Consider the following 19,459-nt stretch of genomic DNA (forward strand, 5'->3'; position numbering starts at 1 on the left):
TTTGTTTGTTTGTTTGATTGAGGCAGTTGTCAGAAGGACAGCAAGGTTTGAATAGTAACCATGTGTGACTTCGAAGGAGTAAGTGACAATGAGAACACTGTCAGTTGGTCTGTTAGAATAATAGGAGAGGATTGTTCCTCTCTGGGTTCTGTGGGAAACACATACACATGACAATGGGATCCCGGAAAATGGACGACAGGTGCATGAAAAATCCCATGACAAATGATAAACATGCATGTGCACATACACCCTCCCTCCCTCAGAATCATACAGTCTCCCACAGTGTGGAAGCAGGCCATTTGATCCACTGAATCCACAGTGACCCGCAGTAGAGTATCCCACCCAGACCCACCCCATCCCTGTAACCCTTCATTTCCTATGGCCAATCCACCCTGACCTGCACAGCTTTGGACTGTGGGTGGAAACCGGAGCACCCGGAGGAAACCCACACAGACCTCGGAAGAATGTGCAAACCCCACACAGTCACCCGAGGGTGGAATTGAACCTGGGGCCCTGGCGCTGTGAGGCAGCAGTGCTAACCACTGTCCAGCCCCACTTGCACACACTTTATCAAACACAGGCACACATAGACCAACACACACACACACACACACGTAGACACGTACTCACAGTCAAATGTGGGGCATGAATTTTTCTTGAAATATTAACTGCAAAAGAAAGAATAACTCATTTTAACAATAAAAAAAAATTTGCAAGATTGACATAATTTCTTGATTTAATATGTTCTGCTCACTACCAGAACTGCACAAAGAAATAACTCCAGAGACTGGTATTCTGTCACCAAGTCCCCCTTTTATTTACAGGTGGAGAGTCCTTCACATCAGTCCAATTCCCTCAGAGCCAACTTGCAGAGAAAACAGAACCCCTGACACTCCTGTTTATATCTGTCAGCCCGAAGTGAACCAGATTAACAGCCCCAATCAGGGAACTCATATTCTGAGGTCCACCTGACATACCTTGTTATGATCACTAAATCAGAAATTACAGCAGGACCTTGATCAGCTGGGAAAGTGGGCCGAGAAATAGTAAATGGAGTTTAATATCGATAAGTGTGAAGTCTTGTATTTTGGAAAGTCAAATCAAGGTAGGGATTTCATGGTGAATGGTCGGGCCGTAAGGAGTGTAGTGGGACAGAGGGACCTTAAGACTATAAGACCATAAGACATAGGAGTGGAAGTAAGGCCATTCGGCCCATCGAGTCCACTCCGCCATTCAATCATGGCTGATGGGCATTTAAACTCCACTTACCCGCATTCTCCCCGTAGCCCTTAATTCCTTGTGACATCAAGAGTCATAGACCTTGGAGTTCAGGTGCATGGTTCTCTGAAAGTGGAGTCCCAGGTAGACAGGGCAGTGAAGAAGGGTTTTGGCACACTGGCCTTCATCAGTCAGGGCATTGAGGATAGAAGTTGGGAAGTTATGTTGCAGTTGTACAGGACGTTGGTGAGGCCGCACTTCGAGTACTGTGTTCAGTTGTGGTCACCTTATAAGAAGGATGTTATTAAACAGGAGAGTGCAGAAGAAATTTACAAGGAGTCAATGGTCTGAGTTATAGAGAGAGGTTGAACAAAGCTAGGACTTACTTCTTTAGAGAATAGGAGACTGAGGGGGAATTTTATGCATGTGTACAAGATTATGTGAGGTATGGATAGGATGTGTGCACTCAGTCTTTTTCCCAGGGTTGGGGAATCAAGGACTACAGGGCATCGGTTTAAAGTTAGAGGGGAAAGAATAAAAGGGAACCTGAGGGGCAACCATTTACACAGGGGGTGGTCCGCATATGGAATGAGCTGACAGTGGAAGTGGTTGAGGCGGGTACATGAACATTTAAAAGACATTTGGACAAATACATGGATAGGATAGGATGAGAAGCATATTGGCCAAGTGCAGGGAAATGGGGTTAGTGTGGATGGACATTTTGCTCAGCATGGACCAATTTGGGCCAAAGGGCCGGTCTGTGAGCTGTAGGACTCTATGAACCCAGTGTTTTACACTGACAGATCCGTCTGCACCAGTACTGTACCCCAGTGTTATACAGTGACAGACCTGTCCCCACCAGTACTGTCCCCCAGTGTTATACAGTGACAGACCTGTCCCCACCAGTACTGTACCCCAGTGTTATACAGTGACAGACCTGTCCCCACCAGTACTGTACCCCAGTGTTATACAGTGACAGACCTGTCCCCACCAGTACTGCACCCCAGTGTTATACAGTGACAGACCTGTCCCCACCAGTACTGTCCCCCAGTGTTATACAGTGACAGACCTGTCCCCACCAGTACTGTACCCCAGTGTTATACAGTGACAGACCTGTCCCCACCAGTACTGTACCCCAGTGTTATACAGTGACAGACCTGTCCCCACCAGTACTGCACCCCAGTGTTATACAGTGACAGACCTGTCCCCACCAGTACTGTACCCCAGTGTTATACAGTGACAGACCTGTCCCCACCAGTACTGTACCCCAGTGTTATACAGTGACAGACCTGTCCCCACCAGTATTGTACCCCAGTGTTATACAGTGACCGACCTGTCCCCACCAGTACTGTACCCCAGTGTTATACAGTGACAGACCTGTCCCCACCAGTACTGTACGCCAGTGTTATACAGTGACAGACCTGTACCCCAGTGTTATACAGTGACCGACCTGTCCCCACCAGTACTGTACCCCAGTGTTATACAGTGACAGACCTGTCCCCACCAGTACTGTACCCCAGTGTTATACAGTGACAGACCTGTCCCACACCAGTACTGTACCCCAGTGTTATACAGTGACCGACCTGTCCCCACCAGTACTGTATCCCAGTGTTATACAGAAACAGACCTGTCCCCACCAGTACTGTACCCCAGTGTTATACAGAAACAGACCTGTCCCCACCAGTACTGATCCTAGTGTTATACAGTGACAGACCTGTCCCCACCAGTACTGTACCCCAGTGTTATACAGAGACAGACCTGTCCCCACCAGTACTGTACCCCAGTGTTATACAGTGATGGATCTGTCCCCACCAGTACTGTACCCCAGTGTTATACAGTGATTGACCTGTCCTGCACCAGTACTGCACCCCAGTGTTATACAGTGACAGACCTGTCCCCACCAGTACTGCACCCCAGTGTTATACAGTGACCGACCTGTCCCCACCAGTACTGTATCCCAGTGTTATACAGAAACAGACCTGTCCCCACCAGTACTGTACCCAGTGTTATAAATTGACTGACTTGTCCCCACCAGTACTGTACCCCAGTGTTATACAGTGACAGACCTGTCCCCACCAGTACTGTACCCCAGTGTTATATAGTGACAGACCTGTCCCCACCAGTACTGTACCCCAGTGTTATACAGTGACAGACCTGTCCCACACCAGTACTGTACCCCAGTGTTATACAGAAACAGACCTGTCCCCACCAGTACTGATCCTAGTGTTATACAGTGACAGACCTGTCCCCACCAGTACTGTATCCCAGTGTTATACAGTGACAGACCTGTCCCTACCAGTACTGTACCCCAGTGTTATACAGAAACAGACCTGTCCCCACCAGTACTGATCCTAGTGTTATACAGTGACAGACCTATCCCGCACCAGTACTGTACCCCAGTGTTATACAGTGACAGACCTGTCCCCACCAGTACTGATCCTAGTGTTATACAGTGACAGACCGGTCCCCACCAGTACTGTACTCTAATGTTATACAGCGACAGACCTGTCCCCACCAGTACTGTACCCCAGTGTTATACAGTGACCGACCTGTCCTGCACCAGTACTGCACCCCAGTGTTATACAGTGACAGACCTGTCCCCACCAGTACTGCACCCCAGTGTTATACAGTGACAGACCTGTCCCCACCAGTACTGTACCCCAGTGTTATACAGTGACAGACCTGTCCCCACCAGTACTGTACCCCAGTGTTATACAGTGACAGACCTGTCCCGACCAGTACTGTACCCCAGTGTTATACAGGGACAGACCTGTCCCCACCAGTACTGTACCCCAGTGTTATACAGTGATAGACCTGTCCCCACCAGTACTGTACCCCAGTGTTATACAGGGACAGACCTGTCCCCACCTGTACTGTACCCCAGTGTTATACAGGGACAGACCTATCCCCACCAGTACTGTACCCCAGTGTTATACAGTGATGGATCTGTCCCCACCAGTACTGTACCCCAATGTTATACAGAGACAGACCTGTCCCCACCAGTACTGTATCCCATTGTTATACAGGGACAGACCTGTCCCCACCTGTACTGTACCCCAGTGTTATACAGTGACAGACCTGTCCCCACCAGTACTGTACCCCAGTGTTATACAGTGATGGATCTGTCCCCACCAGTACTGCACCCCAGTGTTATACAGGGACAGACCTGTCCCCACCAGTACTGTACCCCAGTGTTATACAGTGATGGATCTGTCCCCACCAGTACTGTACCCCAGTGTTATACAGCGACAGACCTGTCCCGCACCAGTACTGAACCCCAGTGTTATACAGTGACAGACCTATCCCGCACCAGTACTGTACCCCAGTGTTATACAGAAACAGACTTATCCCCACCAGTACTGTACCCCAGTGTTATACAGTGACAGATCTGTCCCCACCAGTACTGTACCCCAGTGTTATACAGTGACAGACCTGTCCCCACCAGTACTGTACCCCAGTGTTATACAGAAACAGACTTATCCCCACCAGTACTGTACCCCAGTGTTATACAGTGACAGACCTGTCCCCACCAGTACTGTACCCCAGTGTTATACAGTGACAGACCTGTCCCCACCAGTACTGTACCCCAGTGTTATACAGAAACAGACCTGTCCCCACCAGTACTGATCCTAGTGTTATACAGTGACAGACCTGTCCCCACCAGTACTGCATCCCAGTGTTATACAGTGACAGACCTGTCCCCACCAGTACTGACCCTAGTGTTATATAGTGACAGACCTGTCCCACACCAGTACTGTATCCCAGTGTTATAAACTGACTGACTTGTCCCCACCAGTACTGACCCCAGTGTTATACAGTGACAGACCTGTCCCCACCAGTACTGTACCCCAGTGTTATACAGTGACAGACCTGTCCCCACCAGTACTGTACCCCAGTGTTATACAGTGACAGACCTGTCCCACACCAGTACTGTACCCCAGTGTTATACAGTGACAGACCTGTCCCCACCAGTACTGTACCCCAGTGTTATACAGTGACAGACCTGTCCCCACCAGTACTGTACCCCAGTGTTATACAGTGACAGACCTGTCCCCACCAGTACTGTACCCCAGTGTTATACAGTGACAGACCTGTCCCCACCAGTACTGTACCCCAGTGTTATACAGAAACAGACCTGTCCCCACCAGTACTGATCCTAGTGTTATACAGTGACAGACCTGTCCCCACCAGTACTGTACCCCAGTGTTATACAATGACAGACCTGTCCCCACCAGTACTGTACCCCAGTGTTATACAGAAACAGACCTGTCCCCACCAGTACTGATCCTAGTGTTATACAGTGACAGACCGGTCCCCACCAGTACTGTACTCTAGTGTTATACAGCGACAGACCTGTCCCCACCAGTACTGTACCCCAGTGTTATACAGTGTCCGACCTGTCCCCACCAGTACTGTACCCCAGTGTTATACAGTGACAGACCTGTCCCCACCAGTACTGTACCCCAGTGTTATACAGAAACAGACTTATCCCCACCAGTACTGTACCCCAGTGTTATACAGTGACAGTCCTGTCCCCACCAGTACTGTACCCCAGTGTTATACAGTGACAGACCTGTCCCCACCAGTACTGTACCCCAGTGTTATACAGAAACAGACCTGTCCCCACCAGTACTGATCCTAGTGTTATACAGTGACAGACCTGTCCCCACCAGTACTGACCCCAGTGTTATACAGTGACAGACCTGTCCCCACCAGTACTGTACCCCAGTGTTATACAGTGACAGACCTGTCCCCACCAGTACTGTACCCCAGTGTTATACAGTGACAGACCTGTCCCCACCAGTACTGTACCCCAGTGTTATACAGTGACAGACCTGTCCCCACCAGTACTGTACCCCAGTGTTATACAGTGACAGACCTGTCCCCACCAGTACTGTACCCCAGTGTTATACAGTGACAGACCTGTCCCACACCAGTACTGTACCCCAGTGTTATACAGAAACAGACCTGTCCCCACCAGTACTGATCCTAGTGTTATACAGTGACAGACCTGTCCCCACCAGTACTGTATCCCAGTGTTATACAGTGACAGACCTATCCCGCACCAGTACTGTACCCCAGTGTTATACAGCGACAGACCTGTCCCCACCAGTACTGTACCCCAGTGTTATACAGTGACAGACCTGTCCCCACCAGTACTGTACCCCAGTGTTATACAGTGACAGACCTGTCCCCACCAGTACTGTACCCCAGTATTATACAGCGACAGACCTGTCCCCACCAGTACTGTACCCCAGTGTTATACAGTGACAGACCTGTCCCCATCAGTACTGTACCCCAGTGTTATATAGGGACAGACCTGTCCCCACCAGTACTGTACCCCAGTGTTATACAGTGACAGACCTGTCCCCACCAGTACTGTACCCCAGTGTTATACAGTGACAGACCTGTCCCCACCAGTACTGCACCCCAGTGTTATACAGTGACAGGCCTGTCCCGCACCAGTACTGTACCCCAGTGTTATACAGTGACAGACCTGTCCCCACCAGTACTGACCCTAGTGTTATATAGTGACAGACCTGTCCCACGCCAGTACTGTACCCCAGTGTTATACAGTGACAGACCTGTCCCCACCAGTACTGACCCTAGTGTTATACAGTGACAGACCTGTCCCCACCAGTACTGTACCCCAGTGTTATACAGTGACAGACCTGTCCCCACCAGTACTGACCCCAGTGTTATACACTGACAGACCTGTCCCCACCAGTACTGTACCCCAGTGTTATACAGTGACAGACCTGTCCCCACCAGTACTGTACCCCAGTGTTATACAGTGACAGACCTGTCCCTACCAGTACTGTACCCCAGTGTTATACACTGACAGACCTGTCCCCACCAGTACTGACCCCAGTGTTACACAGTGACAGACCTATCCCCACTAGTACTGTACCCCAGCGTTATACAGGGACGGATCTGTCCCCATTAGTACTGTATCCTAATATTAAAATAATAATATTTTTGTTTTTCAGGGTTTCCAAGGCAAGACTGGGCCCCCTGGTCCAGGAGGTGTTGTGGGACCGCAGGTAGGACACTTCTCGCTGATAGATTCCGGGGGGGACAGCTGTCAGCGTGTGTCACTGTCCAGCAGTCTGCTCCCTGTCAACTATTAATTGAACTGTCAAACTGAACTGGAACATGGAACTCTGGGGAGTGTCTTCTGTTGATAATCTGGGGAGTGGTGTCAGTTAACAACCCATCCCTGACATGGGACTAATCTCTGATCCGAGTGTGAAGACTCCTTGTGTCTGGTCTTTAGGGCCAAGAGCTCACACTCTGGGACAACAGTAGTTGAGGTCTGGGCAGTGACCACTCCATTATCAAGCAGTTTCCACAACCCGTCTCCAATCCCTCACGGAATCTCAGAGTTACTCTGCAGGGTGTTATGGAGCAGCGATGGTTGGGAATTGATCCAGTCATTATGTTTAGACTCTAAGGGGATTGGATCAGGTCCTTCCTGACCAGCTGCCTCACTGTATCCAGGTCAGGAAACCCTGCAGAGCCTGACCTCCAAGGGACAGATTCCAGAATGATCTGGGGATCACTATTCCAGTGTGATCCAGGGATCAATATTCCAGAGTGATCGTGGGTAATCATTGGAGCAGACTCCAGGGAGAGAGAGTGGAGGCTGTTCATGTTGATACTTTCAAATGGAAATGAGTGATTTTTCTCAGGACACCACATGCTGGGCTCCAGGATCTGAGTAATTGGAGATGTGACGTGTGGAGATTACAGCGAGTTCAGGAGGAACAGGGGACTTTGGATCGATGGTTCCCAAAGCTCTCCCCAATTGGGAGATGGAGGTTGGGTGGGGAGTGGGGTTCATCACCTCCTGTCTGGGCTCATTGAGAGATAGAACATTGTGATTGGTCACAGACTCCATTATCATTGGGTCACGTGACTACCCAGTGAGTGGTCCAATCTTTAGATTAGATAAGATTCCCTCCAGCCCAACAAGTCCACACTGACCCTCCGAAGAGCAACCCACCCAGAGCCATTTCCCCGACTAATGCACCGAACACTATGGACAATTTAGCATGGCCAATTCACCTAACCAGCACATCTTTAGATTGTGGGAGGAAACCGGAGCACCTGGAGACAGGGAGAATGTGCAAACGCCACACAGACAGTTGCCCAAGGTGGGAATTGAACCCAGGTCCCTGGCAATGTGAGGGAACAGTGCTAACCACTGAGCCAACGTGCCACCCCAGCAGAACAGCTCTAGTAGAGAAGGAGGCCACTCAGCCCATTGGGTCTGTGATAGCTCTCTTCATGAATAATTTAGCTCCTTCCACTCCACCACCCTTACCCTATCGACAACTTAATCTTTTCATAAGAATCCATTTCCTTTCTGAGATCACTGGGGTTTAAGATGAAACTCAGGATGGTTGGGGAGGGTAGCTTATCACCCACTAATTGCCTGATTCATTCAGGATTCCATGATAACTGGAGTATGGGTGATGCAGAAGTGTCATTGGTGACAGGACTCCACTGTTCTGCGGTTTGGTTCAGTCTCACTGTGGAATGACCCTCTGCAGATTCCTGTTTTGTGTTTGTGATTGCATTGGGATTTCTTTGGGATTGTCTGATATTGATGGCCCTGAGTCTGGTCTCTGTAACACGGTGGGCAGGATGGTGATGGTGGAACACCTTCTGTCTATCTCTCTCAGGTCAGACCCTCCACTGTCTTTGTTCAGGAGCAAACAGCCTCCTGCCTGTCCAGCTTTTCCTGACCATCAGAGCCTCTCTGTTCAAGTTCCTGTTCCTGCAGTCAGAGAGAAAGGTTTCTATCAGACCCAGGGAGAATCCCAAGAACTGACATGAAAATATGATCCTGCTCAGACGTTTTCCAATGGATTGTTAATTCTTGTCAATAAATCTTGTGCAAAATTTGAGAGCTTATCCTTCACTTTAGAAAGAACTGTTGAGAGAAATTAGACCTGTCCATTAGAAATCATTAATAGTTTCAGCCAATCGACATGGAATGGCTTTAATTTCAGGAGAAAGTGAGGACGACAGATGCTGGAGATCAGGGTCGAGAGTATGGTGCTGGAAAAGCACAGCAGGTCAGACAGCATCCGAGGAGCAGGAGAATCAACGTTTCGGGGCCGGAGCCCTTCATCAGGAATTCCCTTCGTCGATGTTCCTGCTCCTCGGATACTGCCTGAACCTGCTGTGCTTTTCCAGCACCACACTCGATTCTGGCTTTAATTTCAGAATGACTTCTCTGTTTCAGAGAGAAAGCTCACTGTTTAATGTATTCCAATTATATGTTACCAATGTTAATGATATGTTAATGACAGTTTTTGAACGATCTTGCTCCCTTCATGGTGACCTGTGTCCTCTTGTTGCTGGTGTTAGGGTCCAACAGGAGAGACCGGGCCGTTAGGTGAGCGAGGGCACCCAGGACCTCCTGGACCACCAGGGGAACAAGGCCTCCCCGGAGCAGCTGGAAAAGAAGGTGCTAAGGTGAGTCTTGCAGGATATTTAACAAAGGATGCTACTTCAATGGATGCTACTTCAGAGAAGGTTCACTAGCATGATCCCTGGTATGGAGGGGTCAAACAGATTGGGAGTCTACTCACTGGAGTTTAGAAGAGTGAGGGGTGAGGGGGTGACCTCATTGAGGATTCTGAAGGAGCTTGACACGGTCAATGCTGAGAGGATGGTCCCCCTCATGGGGACAGTCTCGGCCCAGTGGACACTGCCTCAGAATAAAGGGACACCAATTCAAGACTGAGATGAGGAGGAATTTCTTCCCTCAGAGGGTTGTGAGTCTTTGGAATTCCTTGCCAAAGGGAGCTGTGGGGGCAGAGGCCTTGTGTATATTTAAGGCTGAGAGAGAGAGATTCTTGGTCAGTCGGGGAAATCAAAGGTTCTGGGAAAAAGGGAGGGAAAGTGGACGTGAGGAATGTCGAATCGGTCATGAGAGTATTGAATGAGAGAGCAAGCTCGAGGGGCCAAATGGCCTATTCCTGTTCCGTTTCTGATGGTCCAATGGTCTCTGGTGTTTGTCAGTCAGTAGGGATGGATCAATCCCAGTCGTGTGTCGTGCCCTGATATCTTGTCACTCGTTCACTCGGGTTACATAATCTCCAGATTCTCCTGCCCCCGGATTAATTAAATCAACCACTTCTAAAGCAAGCAACTTCCCCAACAATACATTCCCCAAAATTTCTTGCCCCAATGTTTAATTCCTGAAATCCTAAACAATGTAAAAGCCCCAAAACTCTCAAGCTGTGCAAACTCCAAACTGCCCCAACCCCATCCCCATCCCCCCCAACCCCAACCCCAACCCCAACCCCATTCCCCCCCCCCAACTACTCAACTGCAAATGTCTCCAACCATGCAAATCCCTGCTTCCCCTGCCCAATCAGCTCCAAGCACCCAACCCCCAATTCTCCAAAATTCTACCCACTGCCCACTTTCCCCACAGCCTCATGTCGACCCAAACTGCAAACTTTACAAATGGAGCAGATTCAAAGGGTCAAATGGTCTTCACCTGGCCTTAATCATCCAGCACAGCCGATGCCCTTCGGCCCATCAAGTCAGCACTGTCCTGTCTACAATCATCCCACTTTCCTGCACTAGTCCCATAGCCTTGAATGCTACGATATATCAGTTGCTCATCCAAGTCCTTGTTAAAGGTTTCGAGATGTTTTTTGCCTCAACGTTCCTCCCAGGCAGTTCATTCCGGACCCCTACCACCCTCTGGGTGAAAAATCTTTTCTTCAAATCCCCTCTAAATCTCTTGCCTTTCACTTTAAAATTATATCATTTATTGTCCCTTTAATTAAAGGGAACAACTTCTCTCAATCCATGCCCTTTATCACCTTACACACCTCTATCAGGCCCCCCTCAACTTTCTACACTTCAAAGCAAACACTCTGAGCTTATCCAGCCTCTCCCCATCGCTGAAATACTCCGTCCCAGGCAGTATCCTAGTGAATCTCCACTGCCCCCCTCCAGTACAATCCCATCCTTCCTATCGTGTGGCGACCAGAACTGCACACAGTACTCCAGCCTATCACTTCATCACAGTCCTGTACAGCTCCAATATAACCTTTCACCTCTTATATTCAATTCCTTGACGAATAAAGGTAATGATCCCATGTACCTTCTTAACCATCTTTTAACCTGTCCTGCCACCTTCAGGGATCTGTGGACACACACCCCAAGATCCCTTTGAGCTTCCTAGTGTCCTGTCATTCATAGAGTATTCTCTTGTCTTGTTCCTTTTCCCAAAGTGGATCACCTCCCATTTATTAGGGCTAAACTCCATCTGCCACTGATCTGTCAATCTAATTAATCTCTTTTAACTTCCTGTACCAATACTAACATAGCCAATCATAGGCTTCAACTCCACCTTCCCATGTGCTTCCCATATCTCTCAATTCCCAGAAACGAAAAGTCACTTTTTAAAAAATTGGTTCATAGGACGTGACATCACTGGCTAGGCAACTATGTCTCACCAATTCCTAATTGCCCAGAGGACAGTTAACAGTCACCTACATTGCGGTGGGTCTGGAGTCACAATTTGGCTCGACCAGGTAAGGATAGCAGATTTCCTTCTGTACAGGACATTAATTAACTTGATGGGTTTTTAATGACGATTGACAGTGTTCCATGGTCCCCATTTCACTAGCTTTAAATTCCCAATTGTTATTGAATTCCAATTTCGCTATCTGTCTTGGTGGTATTTAAACTGTTGTTCACAGAATGGAGGGGAGGAGTTCAATCTAAATATCAACCCCATCAAAGCTTATCAGAATCCTGGATGTATCAATGAGATCCTCAATCCCCCTAATTCTTCTGAATTTCAGATAATGTTGACCCAATTTACTCAGCCCCATGTTACAGGACAGCCCCCTGGACCCAGTGTGCCATCAGGTGGACCATCATTGCCCTACTGCACAGCAGGTCCATGCTCCCTTCATTACAGCCCACTGTATCCCAGCCATCTGCTCCCCAAACACCAGGCCAATTGTTACTGTCCCCCAGACCCCTTGGGTTAAAGGCCAACTTTTTTTCTTATTCATTCATAGGACAAGGTTGTCACTGGCTGGGCCCAGCATTTATCACCCATCCCTAGTTGCCCCTTGAGAAGGTGGGGGTGAAGTGCCTTCTCGAGACGCTGCAGTGCTGTAGGTTGACTCAAAATGCCATTAGGGAGGGAATTCCAGGATTCTGACCCAGTGACAGTGAAGGAATGGCGACATATTTCCAAGTCAGGATGGTGAATGGCTTGGAGGGGAAACGTATGGATGATGTTCCCATGTACCTGCTGCCCTTGTCCTTCTAGATGGAAATGTTCGTGGGTTTGGAAGGTGCTGTCGAAGGAACATTGATGAATTTCTGCAGTGCATCTTGTAGATAGTACACCCTGCTGCTACTGAGCGTCGGTGGGGGAGGGAGGGGATGTTTGTGGATGTGGTGTCAATCAAGCGGGGGCTGCTTTGCCCCTGGATGGTGTCAAGCTTCTTGTGTGTTGTTGGAGTTGAACCCATCCAGGGCAGTGGGGAGTATTCCATCACACTCCTGACTTGTGCCTTGTAGATGGTGGACAGGCTTTGGGTTTCAGGAGGTGAGTTACTGGGAGGGTGGGTAGGGTTGTAATGGCAGGAACAAGGGGGAAACCCCTTAAAATCTGGCGGGAGTTCTGGAACTCTGACCTGCTCTTGTAGCCACTGTGTTTATGTGGTAAGTCCAGTTGAGTTGCTGAATGTTGATAGTAGGGGGTTCAGTGATGATAACTCTACTGAATGTCAAGGGGTGTTGGTTAGATTTCTCTTACTGGTGATGGTCATAGCCTGGCATTTTTTTTGTGGCATAAATGTTACTTGCCACTTATCAGCCCAAGCCTGGTTATTATCCAGATCTTGTTGCGTTTAAACATGGACTGCTTCAGTATCTGAGGAGTGGCGAGTCATGCTGAACATGACATTTGCTATTACCTGCATGCTGCCTCTCTGTGTTCCTTGTACAAATACACATGTACTTCTACTTTTACAATGTCAACTTTTACAAATTTCACCCTTTCAAAAGTACTTGCCTTTTCTTTCCTTATAATATCACATCCCCCTGGTAAACTGATGTGTTCACCTGATGGCCTACTTTCTGAATCTCTCGAGATCTGGGTTGGGCCAATCAGGGATTGTGGAGGGGACTTGTGCCTGGAGTCTGAAAAGGTAGGGGAGGCCCGAATGAGTTTTTTGTTAAAGCTTTCACTAGAGAGATGGACCTTGTTAATAGTGAGAACACCATGGACCAGGTTAATAGACTTGAACAGATTTGATATTAAGGGGATGTGCTGGAAATTCTGGGAAACATCAAGATAGAGAAGTCACCAGATATATCCAACGGGAAGCGAGGATTGAGATTGCTGTGCCTCTGGCGATGATCTTTGCATCCGCACTCTCCATGGAGTAGTACTGGATGATTGGAGGGAGGCGAATGTTGTTCCTCTTTTTGAGAAAGGGAACAGGGAAATCGTTGGGAATTACAGACCAGTCAGTCTTACGTCTGTGGTCAGCAAGGTACAGGAAAGGATTCTGAGAGAGAGGATTCATGACTATTTGGAAAAACATAGTTTGATTAAAGACAGTCAGCATGGCTTTGGGAGGGGCAGGTCATGCCTCACCATCCTTATTGAGTTCTTTGACAATGTAGCGAGACAAGATGGCAAAGGTTGAGCAGTGGACGTGGTGTATATGGATTTCAGTAAGGCATTTGATAAGGTTCCCCACGGTAGGCCTATTCAGAAAGTTAAGAGGTATGGGATACAGAGAAATGTGGATGTCTGGATACAGGATTGGCTGGCCGAAAGAAGACAGTGAGTGGTAGTGGATGGAAAGTATTCCGCCTGGAGGTTGGTGACCAGTGGCGTCCCGCAGGGATCTGTTCTTGAGCCTCTGCTCTTTGTAGTTGTTATAAATGACTTGGATAAAGAAGTGAAAGGGTGGGTTAGTAAATTTGCCGATGACACAAAGGTCAGTGAAGTTGAAGATAGTATCGAGAGCTGTTGCAGGCTACAAAATGACATTGACAGGATGCAGAGCTGGGCTGAGAAGTGACAGATGGAGTTCAACCTGGATAAATGTGAAGTGATTCATTTTGGAAGGTCAAATTTGAATGCTGAGTATGAGGATAAAGACAAGATTCTTGGCAATGTGGAGGAGCAGAGGGATCTTGAGGTCAATGTCTATAGATCCCTTGAAGTTGCCACCCAAGTGGATAGGGTTGTTAAGAAAGCATATGGTGTTTTGGCTTTCACTAACAGGGGGAGTGAGTTTAAGAGCTGCAAGGTTTTGCTGCAGTTGTATAAAGCCCTAGTTAGACCACACTTGGAATATTGTGTCTAGTTCTGGTCACCTCATTGTGGGAAAGAAGTAGATGCTTTAAAGAGGGTGCAGAGGAGATTTACCAGGATGCTGCCTGGATTGGAGGGTTGCTCTTCTGGAGAGAGATTGAATGAGCTAGGGCTTTTCACACCTATAAAGGTGACTTTATAGAGGTGTGCAAGGTAATGGAGGCATAGATAGAGTAGATAGTCAGAGACTTTTCCCCAGGACTGAAATGGCTGTCGTAAGGGATCATAATTTTAAGGTGATTGGAGGAAGGTTTAGGGGAGGTGTCAGAGATAGCTTCTTTACACAGCGTGGTGAGTGCGCGGAATGCCCTGCCAGTGGTGGTAGAGTCAGAGACATTAGGGACATTTAAGCACAACTGGACGAGTATGTGGATGGCAGTAAATTGAAGGGTGTGTGTAGGTTAGGTTGATCTTCAATTAAGATAAATGCTCGGCACAACATTGTGGGCCGAAGGGCCTGTACTGTGCTGTACTGTTCTGTGATCTGTTTCATCTCTCTGCAGCCTCTGTGTGCTGTGTATAGCTTACCTTTCCAGCCAGCTCGGTATCATCAGTAAACATCAATAACATTACACTCAGTCTCTTCATTTCACTAATCCATATTGATTGGAAATAGCTGAGGCCCCAGCACTGATCCCTGTCACACTCCCCTCCTCACATCCTGACAATTTCAAAATGCCCCGTGAATTCTCACTCTCTGCTCTCTGTCTGTTGACCAATCTCAGTCACCCCATAAATCCCAATCCCATGGCTCTCGCCCCACCCCCACCCTGCATCAAATCGCAATATTGTCGAGGTTCACCCAGGAACGTGTCTCTTCTGACTGGGACGGGCTACAGGTCAGGAGTCACATGACACCAGGTTATACTCCGACTGGTTTATTTCAAATCATAAGCCTTGGAGCACGGCTCCTTTGTCAGCTCATTCCACCTGCTGAAGGGGCAGCACTCTGAAAGCTTGTGATTTCAAATAAACCTGTTGGACTGTAACCTGGTGTTGTGTGACTTCTGACTCCTATTCCCCCCCCTCCCCCAATCCAACATTGGTAGCTCCACAGGATTGGGGGATACAGTTATCAGCAGCAAATAGTCGATGATGTTTGGGCCTCGAAGGTGAGACCACGTTTTATACAGCAGGTAATTCCTCCACCCACCCACCCACCAACACCCCCTCAACACCCACACCCACCACCACCCCCTCACCACCCACCAACACCCACCACCCCCTCAACACCCACCAACACCCCCTCACCACCCACCAACACCCACCACCCTCTCACTACCCACCCCCACCACCCACCAACACCCCCACCCCCTCAACACCCACCACCCCCTCAACACCCACCACCCCCTCAACACCAACACCCACACCCCCTCACCACCCACCCCCACCACCCACCACCACCCCCTCAACACCAACACCCCCCACCCCCCCACCAACACCCACCACCCCCTCACCACCCACCAACACCCCCTTAACACCAACACCCACCACCCCCTCACCACCCACCCCCACCACCCACCAACACCCCCTTAACACCAACACCCACCACCCCCTCACCACCCACCCCCACCACCCACCAACACCCTCTCACCACCAACACCCTCTCACCACCCATCCTCACCACCCACCCTCACCACCCACCCCCATCACCCACCAACACCCCCTCACCACCCACCCCCACCACCCACCAACACCCCCTCCCCCCTCTCCAACCCTTCCACCACCAACACCCAACCCCTCACCACCAACACCCACCCTCCACCCCTCCCCAGGGCTCCCAGCCAATGTCCATCTCACAACCAACATCAAAGAAATTATAGATGGTTCCATTTCACGTTGGAATCCTGCTTTGTAATTGGTAATACAACACCGACAATGAGGCAGAAAGCTCCCAGGGATGTGGAGAGACTGGAGAAGCTGGGATTGTTCTCCTTAAAGCAGAGAAGGTTCCAGGGATTTATTTCCACAAACTGGACAGGCAGTCTTGAGGTCAGGACAAGAGCAGAGTAACTGGTGGAATTTACATTCATCAGATTGGAGTTTCGAACGCAATCCCAGGATGGCAACCATAAAACTATTGGATTGTCATGAAAAATACCCATCTGGTTCATTAATGGCTCTTAGGGAGGAAGATCCATCATCCTTACCTGGTTTGGACTACACGTAACTCCAGGCCCACAGCAATGGGGTTGCTCTGAAATGGCCAAGCCAGGCAACTCAGATCGAGCTGAGGAGCCAGCTCACTGTCATGTCCTCAGTATCATTCAGGACGGACACTGATGGACCGGGACAATGTTTATCCATAAATCTCATGAACGAATTACAAAAGCACTGAGTAGGAATGCTCGAACCATACCATGCAGAAGAGGCCCTTCAGCCCATCGAGTCTGCACCAATACTTGAGAAACCCCTGACCTTCAATCTAATCCCATTTCCCAGCACTTGGCCCTTTGCCTTGAATGCCCGGATAAAGTCAGGGTCAGGGTCAGAGTCAGGATCTGAGTCATTGTGAGTGAACTGATGGTGTTTTTATGTGCACATCACTGAGGGACACTGAATGATTGTTCTTTGCCTCGAATTGCCCTGGAGTGGAGGTGGGGGTGGAGGTTTGTTATTGTCTGACACAAGGGTGGAGGCAGGGTCTGATCTGCTTGGTCAGTCAGTGTGAAAAGCTCAGCCCCTTGCTGGACTCTGAGAGCTGAAGAATTGATGAAAATGTGAATGGAGTCATGTGGTCAGCTGCTTTCTTTGTGAAAGGTTGTTGGAGAATATGTCCATTTTTTACCACAATCTGGCAGTTTCATGGCCACTTCTACTGAATGTGCAATTTATTAAATTTTTGAAACATAGGTGAAATTTTCAAATTGCCCCAGGACAGGATTTAATATCAGTTTCTCTGAATATTTTCCCAGTAGCTCAATTTTCCATTGATGATACAATTGGAGGAAATAAAACAGTGAGAATGTTAATGCTGTCCCCAATATAAAACTATTAAATGCTGCCTGGACACAAACTGCATTTATGTAGCAATAACTCTCTGTAACTTCAGATAATGCTGATCTTGCTCCTGTTGATCGTGCTTCATGCACACCCTATGTAATGTAACCTGTCTGCCTCTGAGTTTTATTTTCACCCTTTGATCTATATGTCCTTGCTTACTATGATCTGCCTGTACTGCTCGCAAACCTAACTTTTCACTGAACTTAGGTACATGTGACAACAAATCAGTCAAATCAAATTCAATGTGGGAAATTGGCCTGAAGCAGATCAGCGCAAATAGTGAGGTGGGAATGTGAACCTATCCTGAGTCATTCAGGGATTGAGTGTTAAATGAGGAGAGAGTTTGGGAGGCAGAGCAATTCAGGAATTTCAAGAGATAGGTTTGAGGGATCTGAATGCATGATCAATTACAAGAGGCAGGAATAAAAGGAGCACAGTGATCTCCGAGCCAGAACATCAGAGGCAGATGAGAGTGGAGCGGTCATCGTTAAGGAGAAATGTTCAAGGGAAGCTTGAAGGTGGATAAATCACCTGGACCAGATGAACTACACACTAGGGTCTGAAGGAGATAGCTGAGAAGATTGTAGGGGCATTGATAGTGATCTTTTAGGACTCACTGGAGTCAGGCAATGTCCCAGACAACTGGAAAATGGCTAGCGTGACCCAGCTGTTTTAAGAAGGGAGGAAGGCAGAGATGGGAAATTATAGGGCGGTTAGCCTGACCTCAATCATTGGTAAGATTTTCGAGTCCAGTATGAAGGATGAGATTGCAGTGTACTCTGAGTGCATGGTAAAATAGGGCTGAGTGAGCACAGCTTCATCAAGGGGTGGTTATGCCTGACAAATCTGTTAGAATTCTTTGTCGAGGTAATGAGCTAGTTAGATAAAGGAGAGCCAGTGGATGTGATCTATTTGGACTTCAAGAAGGTGCTAAATAAGGGAAGAGTCCATGGTGTTAGGGACAAGGTACTGACATGGAGAGAGGGTTGGCTGACTGGCAGAAGGCAGAGAGTGGGGATAAAGGGGTCTTTTTCAGGATGGCAGCCAGTGACTAGTGGAGTTCCGCAGGGGTCAGTTTTGGGATCACAACTATTCACATGACGACGTTAACGATCTATACAAAGGAACTGAGAGCATTGTTTCTAAGTTTGCAGATCTCAAAGATAGGTGGAGGGACGTTTAGTAATGAAGAAGTAGGGAGGCTGCAGAAGGATTTGGATAGGCCGAGGGAGTCAGCAAAGAAGTAACAGATGGAATACAATATGGGAAAGTGTGAGGTTATACATTTTGGTTGGAAGAATAGAGGTATAGACTATTTTCTAAATGGGGAAAGGCTTTGGAATTCTGAAGCATAAAGGGACTTTGAAATCATAGTTCAGGATTTCCTTAAGATTCAGTTGGCAATCAGGAAGGCAAATGCAATGCTAGCATTCATTTCAAGAGGGCTAGAATACAAGAGCAGAGATGTGACATAGTGGACAGTAAAGAAGGTATCTAAAATTACAAAGAGATCTTGATCAATTGGGCCAATGGGTGAGGAGTGGCAGATGGAATTTAATTTGGATAAATACAAGGTATTGCATTTTGGTAAAACAAATAATGGCAGGATTTATTCAGTTAATGGATGGGCCCTGGGGAGTGCTGTAAAACAGAGGGACTGAGGGTTTCAAGTACATCATGCTTTGACATTTGCATCACAGGTAGACAGGGGGTTAGGAAGTTGTTAGCACGCTTGCCTTCATTTCTCAGACCTTTGAGTATGGGAGTTGGGACGTCCTGCTGTGGTTGTATAGAATATTGTATTGATGAGGGATCTTCTGGAATACTGAGCAGCTCTGGTCACCCAGATAT

At 48.2% G+C, this 19,459-nt stretch overlaps 1 protein-coding gene across 7 annotated transcripts in view; it reads left to right on the top strand.

Annotated features, from left to right (window-relative positions):
- The window catches only part of col11a1a (collagen, type XI, alpha 1a), a 490,074-nt gene that overhangs the window by 367,058 nt on the left and 103,557 nt on the right, over nt 1-19,459 (top strand). For all 7 annotated transcript variants that reach the window (XM_087990322.1, XM_087990323.1, XM_087990324.1 and 4 more), the window contains 2 exons: nt 7,209-7,262; nt 9,598-9,705. In XM_087990322.1, coding sequence (XP_087846448.1) covers nt 7,209-7,262; nt 9,598-9,705 — 162 coding nt within the window. The remainder of the gene's footprint in view (nt 1-7,208; nt 7,263-9,597; nt 9,706-19,459) is intronic.

This window comes from Chiloscyllium plagiosum, unplaced genomic scaffold, assembly GCF_037043375.1.
Source record: "Chiloscyllium plagiosum isolate Xiang-an unplaced genomic scaffold, Cpla_swu_hap1 HiC_scaffold_9, whole genome shotgun sequence".
In the NCBI taxonomy this organism is placed as follows: Eukaryota; Metazoa; Chordata; class Chondrichthyes; order Orectolobiformes; family Hemiscylliidae; genus Chiloscyllium; species Chiloscyllium plagiosum.